At 41.1% G+C, this 7,857-nt stretch overlaps 1 protein-coding gene across 1 annotated transcript in view; it reads left to right on the forward strand.

Moving 5' to 3' along the window:
• The first annotated feature begins 713 nt into the window (after positions 1-713).
• LOC108798358 (protein QNR-71-like) overlaps positions 714-7,857 on the forward strand; it is a 9,619-nt gene continuing 2,475 nt past the window's right edge. Inside the window, exons 1-8 of the mRNA XM_018570101.1 lie at positions 714-835; positions 3,480-3,620; positions 4,382-4,525; positions 4,599-4,763; positions 5,686-5,844; positions 6,466-6,870; positions 7,356-7,562; positions 7,649-7,748. Of these exons, the coding sequence (XP_018425603.1) occupies positions 763-835; positions 3,480-3,620; positions 4,382-4,525; positions 4,599-4,763; positions 5,686-5,844; positions 6,466-6,870; positions 7,356-7,562; positions 7,649-7,748 (1,394 nt within the window). The 5' untranslated portion in view covers positions 714-762. The remainder of the gene's footprint in view (positions 836-3,479; positions 3,621-4,381; positions 4,526-4,598; positions 4,764-5,685; positions 5,845-6,465; positions 6,871-7,355; positions 7,563-7,648; positions 7,749-7,857) is intronic.

Here is a 7,857-nt window from a genome sequence, read left to right on the forward strand (position 1 = left end):
GTGAATGGGGCCTAAACCAAAAATGATTATGCCTCAATAAAAGTGTGTCACAACCCTCCTGGACAACACTGTAACTAAGCTGCAGAAATTCAGCTGCGTGCTCCTGCAAATTTAAAATACATATTAGAAAACAAATATAACATTTTATTTTTTTAAATAGCTTTTGTTAATTTCCTAACTTTAACCTTAAACACATAAACTGCAGATTTGGCAACATTTTCCGACTCAGCAATGTACTACGTTTCCACCCATGCGTTATTGTGTTCTAAAATTGTATTGCAATTAAATACTAAGCTTTAAATGATTAAGATGAAACATTAATTCAAAGGCAATGAATGTATGAAGATTGTATGTTTGGTCCTTGTATAGTTCAAAACCAAGGACAAGTCAGGAAAATTGGGAGAGCTGGCACTAAAGGTGGAGTGATTTTGGCTTTAATGCGTCCATGATAAAGACAACATTGAAGAGATAACTGTTATCTCCCCAGGCAATGGTAGGAATCATACCTCACATATTTGAGAAACTTTGTAAAAATCTGAGATTCATGGTAAGTGACTCATAAGCACATGATCGGTGAGGCTGGGCCCAAGACATAGAATCAGACATCTTTCCCTAATTCTATCACATGATGAGCCTGAAGCTTTTCATAAACAGGAGGAGGGAACATGGGGATCGTGAGTGCTATTACTCGCAGCTGGGGCTAGTAGAGGACAGTTTAAATAGTGCTGGGCTGGGAGGAAAGGAAGTATTTCTCTTTTCAGAATGCAGTCTGCAGTGGTGCGAGGGTGCTTGGTGCTCAGTATCTGGCTGATCGCCGCTGTCCAGGCAGAAAAACGTGAGTGTATTTCTCTTATGATTGCTGAGCTTGTTTTTAAACTGTGCATCTGCTTTGACATGTATGTTCTTACATACATGCACCAATGCCTTGATAACTAGTCCTGTTTGAAAAAGCAGTTCTGTAGTACATATTATGGCTCTACATGTCCTAAAATGTGTTGAGCTACAAAAATACTGTTACTATGTCCCCCACTTTACTGCTAATAACCTGTATGGGTTGCGCTTACTACATCCAGGTGCTGCAATGAGGATTTTGGTACTGCTTGTCCTCATAGCTGTCTGAAGCTCTGAGTCCTCCAGTTGTAGTTTTGGACGTCTGCTCACTCTACAGACTAAAATGTGTTTCTTATTTCTCCAAAGCTGAGAGTATATAGAGATGTCTCTAAAGGCAGTTGTAACAATTTTGTATAGTGTAAATTATTTATTTTTAATCCCACCCCATTCCCCCCCACTCCCCCCACATTCATTACAAATGCATTTTAACCCCATTTGTAACCCAAATCCTCTGTCCCTCCATTCTCCAGCAGGTCCTCCTTTTTGGTTAGAAGTAGAGACCTCCTGTATAGTGTAAGCATCTGCCTGATTTGGATACAACTCCTTGCTCCCCTTTTTATCCCTCAATTGGAGTAACTTTTGTAACAAAATTCTTCTGTCCTGTGTTCTCCTTTTGTTGTCCTTAGTCTGAAGTATAGACCTCCTCTAAAGTACCAAGTTTTAAAAGCCACTTTCTTCAAAGCAGGTTTAGGTTTAAAGAATATATTTCCACATTTAATAGTTTGGGGGTGGCTGGGCTGTATTTGACTGCGTACTTTGTGCTAAAAGGTGTCCCCTGTTTCAGAAAGCTGGTTATTTGTACAAGTTGTAGGCTTTTTTTATGTGTGTGACCATCTTAACTGCGTTTTGCATCTATTCTAGTTCTACAACTTGGTAACAGAAAGTTGCTTTTCTAGTTTAGCGACCACTTAAGTTAATATGCTCAAGTGCTAAATGTGATATAGTTTCATCATTGAGAAACTAATGCTACTTGAGTGAATTGCATGTCAGTTATAGGCTTCTCCTTCTAGGGTAAGAATGCAATGTGAACATTTAACTTTCATAGGTCATTACCATGTAAGACCTGTGTATTAAATGCTATAGGCATTTCTAATTGCTTTGCCAGTGTCTGTATTGTGCTGTTTTGTCAACTCTGTAATAAACTTGTGACCACTTTTTCTCCTCCCTTGCAGGTTTTTATAGAAAAAGTGGTGAAGAGATAAAGCAGCTATCATTCAAGGAAACATTGCTGTCTTTGGCCTATGTGCCTCTTTTTATATAACCAAACCTGTATGATGTTGCTTTATAGCACTTCACTACTATAAGTATAGGTATTATTGAAGGCTTATTGTGGTATTTCTGTGGTCACAGCACTCGAAGTGTATGAGGAAAGTGCTATAGTTAAAGCAGATGCCTTTTAGAACTTCAGGTTAAACTTTTTGCACTTGGCGTTTTGTGGCCAAACGTTATTTCTTTTGACTTCTGTTTTTTAATTCCTGGCAATAAAAAATGTTCTGATTTATGTTTTTAGAGGCTGTAGCTTTTGAGTAATTACTGCAGGGTTTTGCTTTAAAAGGCTGCCAGATGGGTGTCTGTAATGTTGGTTTTGTATGTGTCTAACAATGCAGTTTAATGTCTGCAATTCATACATTGATGAGACTTTTTACCCTTTTCAAGAAGGTCAATATAGTTTCTACTACCCAGATAGGCTGATTTATGCACAAATGTCTCATCTGATTATCGGAATCCTGTCGCTTTAATAGAAGGCATTATGCAGCTTGTTTAAAGTCACTCTGAAGTGGGCAGGGTAATTGGTTCTCTCTAGAATGCCATATAAAATATCTATTTACTGTATTTCTCCAGGCAAAGCAAGTGCCCTAATAACTCTCTAAAATGGAAGGCTGGTGACCCACTTTGACGTTGCCCTGAAATACTGTCACTCTTGTAGGGTTGTCTTAACATAGCTTTTCACTGTGTTTAACCCCCCCCCCCCCTTTTTTTGGGGGTTAATTATAGTCTGAAACTGGAGGGCTACTAAAAAATCATTATTAGGATGGCTAATAGAAGTGGGTGATCTTTAGATTTGAAGTAGTAGTGTGCAATTGCATATAATCACAAAGTGTACCTGTTGATATTGAAATCACTGTGGTAAATCTTTCAGAAGATGCCATGCTTTGAAGGGTGGTGTTCTAGGAACTGGAGTTAGTGTGAACTCGTGGCGTTTCATGGCCTTAACTACTGGAACCTACAAAGTCTCTCTCCTGTGACTTTTCCTGCTCAGAAAATTGTAGCAAGTGAAACCTGAACATTTTCTGCATAATTGTCTTAGCCCAGTAGGTGGTGGGGTTGTGGTCGGGGTTGTTAGCAGCACGCTCTTATCTCCATAGGTTTCCTGTAGGCTTGGTTCAGCCATTGGTCCTTGAAAATGCTAAATGTCTTGCAAATTATGTTGCAAAACCATGTAAGAATCATTTGGCATTTGCCACAGCTTGTGAAAGTGGACCAATTCAGGTTCACAACGCCTAAATATGTAATGCATTACAAAATCACATTACTTCCTAATCACTGTCGTATATTAAGAGCTAAAGCACTTGTGTTTTTCTCTACAGGCTTCAAAGATGTGGCAGAGTTCGGAAGGACTGGCCACAACTACCACATACGTGGCTGGTCCCCAGACAGCAGTTCTTGGGATGAGAAGCTTTATCCTGCCTGGAAGTCTGAGGATCCCAGATGGGACAACTGCTGGAGAGGTAATATATAAGCTGCCACCATACAGTTGTATCTTTTGCCCACAAGTTGTTGGGTGCAAATATGAAAGACTGGATACCTTTCCACCTTTAAAACCCACCAATGGGGTGCCAAATACCTGTGACCTCTTAGTAGCTCCCCTTTCTCAGAGTTGATAGAATTTCAATGCAAAACTGAAACCGGAATACTGTGGAAACGCCTGTTCTATGACTACTGCCCCAAGTTGGTGGTAGGTTTTGCTTCGAGTAAACATTGAGGAGCTGAAGGAATAGTTAGCCTGTTGAAAGGATGTTGTACTCTTCAAGAAATGGACATCTACAATTTAATGACTAATTGCAATACTAACGTTTTGCCTCCAAGAAAGTAAACCTGTTGAGGTTAACTCTTATATCCCTTGCAGAGTAGGTGGGTTTTACAAGTTTAAAAAGACTCCTTCAATGCTGCCCACTTTTACTGATTATACTGCAACAGTTAATATCTGCAAGCTATCAACAGCCTAGGAAAACTAGTAACTTTGGCCGTGTTTAATGAGGGTAGTATGTGGCGCAGTTTCATTCTAGTGGCATCATGGCTGTATAGAATTTCTAAGGTCATATTGTCAGCCTTGGCTGAAATGTGCAGCAGTTTTGTGGAGGATAATGGCAGATATACAAATGGTGACGCCTTGTTATAAGCCAGTAGGTGCAGGTCCTGCTAGGTAATGGATATCATTACCACATGTGATGTGCCTTGTCCTTATAACTGACTTTATTCTTCCTTTTAGGTGGCAAAGTAGTGGCGCTGTTGACCAGTGACAGTCCTGCACTGATAGGGTCAAATGTCACATTTGCTGTGACTCTGCGGTTTCCCAGATGTCAAAAAGAGAATGAAGATGGGGATATAGTCTATGAACGAGGGTGTGGAAATGGTAAATATAAGCATTTCATCATATTTATTATTGTGATGCAGATTGCTGGCTTTCTCTAATCTGCTTATTTCAGTTACCTTTAGTGATCAGGATCAGTATGTCTATAACTGGACCAAATGGATACCCTTCTGTAATGAAGGAAACTGCAGTTTTCCCAACAAGTTTCCAGATGGAAGACCATTCCCTCACCACCATGACCGGAGGCGCCATAACTTCATCTACGTTTTCCAAACACTGGGTTGGTATTGTTATGGGGAGTGGTGTGAAGGAAACATGTCTGCAAGTGTAGTGTGGAGGTGTGTGTAAATGTCTGCCAGGTGACACCTTCTATTCAAATGGTAGACATGCATGTATTTAGCAGCTTGCCTGGGGTTTTTGGGTCATACCGATAACTTCATAAATGATTACTATTTTATTACTCCTCACACAAATCCAAAGTCCTAAAATTATGCCTTAATTTGTGATGAATGTTAACTGTAATCCTTCTGTTTAGACTGGCTATGATCACTCTTCACATGCGTATGTTTTTCTTCTGCATAAACTAGATGGGAGACCCCAGTCACTTGACATCTTATGAACATGGTGGGGGTGGGGGGAGGCTGTAGGAGTATATCTGCAAGAAAATGTCTAAGCAGCCTTAAAACACTAATCTGTGCAGCAAGTCTAGTAAATCAGGCACCAGGCTCCTGCCGCACTACAGTCAGTATAAGTAAGTTTTACAAACTTTTTTTCCTCGCTGGTATGTGTTCGCTCACGTCCCGATCTACTGAGCCGACCTGTGACAGTCTCTTTGTCACAGGTCGGCTAGAACTATGAGGTGAGTGAAAAGCACTCGCCTCATAGTTCTCCTTTAAACTGTAATCCTTCTGATTAGACTGGCAATGATCACCCTTCCCATGCATATATTTTACTTATGCATAAACTAGATGGGAGACCCCAGTCACTTGACATCTTATGAACACAGAGTTTTGTATGGGGCTTTCTGGGTTTCTTACAAGTGATGACCCTATTTCGGAGAGTTACAAGTGCTTCAGTCTTTCCTTTTCTGATTCCTGGGCCTGACAATCAGTTCTAGGCAAGTGAAGCTAAATGCAGTAGGAGCACATTTTGATAGGTGATTGAAGAGGGAGACTGACACTAGGGATGTTTTCTCCCTCCAGGTCAATACTATCAGACAACTGGAAAATCTTCAGCTGTACTCTCAATAAATACTACAAACATCACAGCTGGTGCACAGGCGATTGAGGTGACAGTGTTTAGAAAAGGCTACAGAAGGCATTATCCTGTTGCTAAAGCAAGCGGCATGTACATTGTGACAGGTAAGCTTCTAGATGCTGATGATAAACTGGCCATATCATGAATTCTGGTTCTAGAAAGTGTCCTTAATTACACCCCCCACCCCCCCACCCCCAAACCCTACAAAGTATTTATTGCTGTGCTCTTTTGGAATAATCCCAGCCCCCCCTCCACTTTTTGTCCTGGTGTTGCTGGCAATCTCCCATGTGGGACCCAAAACTGACTGATGCATCGTAAGGTGTTTTCCTGTCTCCCACACTGTGTGAACTGAAGTATTATCTTAGTGTAATTCAGTACACTATTGTGCTTGAGTGACAGTTGGTGCTTCTTGGTTTGGGTGGGGGGGATGCAAGGCTTCAGTATTAAAATGCCTTTCATGGTGGTACATGTGTCACTTGTAAAGGGGTGTTTACAATTTTTGGCCTGTCTCCATATAGTATGTGTAACTGGAAGTCCAGAAAAGAACTGCCTGTTGCACATACTATATTGAGACGGGGACCAAATATTTGGTGTGTGATGTGTGGGGTTTTTTTTTTGGGGGGGGGGTTACTAAGGATCTGTTCCTGTCTTGTGACACTTAAAACCTTGCTCAGGACTTGATGCTGTGCACTTACTGTGTGGGGGGTGGGGTTTTTTCTTTTCAGATCAAATTCCATTCTATGTGAACCTTTCACAGAAAAATGACAAGAATTCCTCTGACCACATCTTCATCAAAGATTCTCCAATTGCATTTGATGTTAAAATTCATGACCCAAGTCACTACCTCATGACATCTACATTGTCTTTCAACTGGAGCTATGGTGATGGCAGTGGATCCTTTGTTTCCAATAACCCAGTCTCCACTCATACTTACACCTTGTCTGGGAACTTCAGCCTGAACCTAACCATCAAAGCTGCTGTTCCAGGACCCTGTAAACCAGTTACACCTACTCCCCTTCCTACAACACGGGCACCTACAACACAAGCACCTACTCCCCTTCCTACAACACGGGCACCAACTACACAGTTGGCAACGACCACCATGCCTCATACCACTGCAAATACAACCGGTAAGTTGTTCCCAGCAAAAGTAGTAGTTACAGGGCTGTATTCCTCCGTGCAACAGAATAGGACACCATAACTTGAAGGTGGGCAGGAACCCTGGTTTAATCTTGCTCATGGAATAGAAAGGTGCAGAAAGTTGAGTGATTTTTGACTAGCCTGGCTTTGGGTTAAACTGAATCTGACAACTTAAAAGGATCTGCCAAAATGTTGACCTGTCCTCTTGAGAAAGCTGGTTCCTGGCTGTCATCCTGGTGCTTTGATTTCAATGCAGTTTGACTCCCTGACCCGTAAGTGTAGTGTTTTGAAACTCATTTTTTACAATGTTGGTAGAGTCTGACTTAAAGTACTGGAGCTGGGTATCTAGCATCCCTCGAAGGAGGCTTGCAATAGCACACTTTGTACTTCTCTCATAGTTCCTTTAGAGCTACTAAACTGTCAAACATGAAACATAAGCTTGTGTTTAGAACTTTTCCAATCTTTCTGTCCATAGGAAACTCAACTGAATTGCCACCCTCTGAAACTGAAACCTTTCCGCTAACTACAGAAGAACATAATGCTACTACCCATGATATCCCTACTACCCATACTATCACCACAACCCATAAAACAACCCATACAACTACAGTGCCAACTACCCCTGTTCCTGGATGCTTTATCTACAGATATGGCTACTACAACACCAAAATTACAGTTACAGGTAGGTTGCAAGAAGCCTTCAAAAACAGTTTTGATTGCTTCTAAAAGTCTCTACTCTAATGTGTTTTTTTTTTTTCTCCCAACTAGATGGCATCTTAAGTGTGAATATTATTGAAATGAACACTATCAAAGTGTCCTCCCAAGCTGAAAATTCTTTAATTGATTTTGTTGTGACTTGCGAAGGCAGGTAGGCGTGCTTGAGGGTTTTCTTTACCTACTGTTAAAGATGGGTTAGTGCATAAACGGGGCCCTAGGCACAGTAGGAGCTTGGGTCCCCATCTGTAACTGGCAAACAG

Source organism: Nanorana parkeri, unplaced genomic scaffold (genome assembly GCF_000935625.1).
Source record: "Nanorana parkeri isolate BGI_ZX_2015 unplaced genomic scaffold, ASM93562v1 scaffold1454, whole genome shotgun sequence".
In the NCBI taxonomy this organism is placed as follows: domain Eukaryota; kingdom Metazoa; phylum Chordata; class Amphibia; order Anura; family Dicroglossidae; genus Nanorana; species Nanorana parkeri.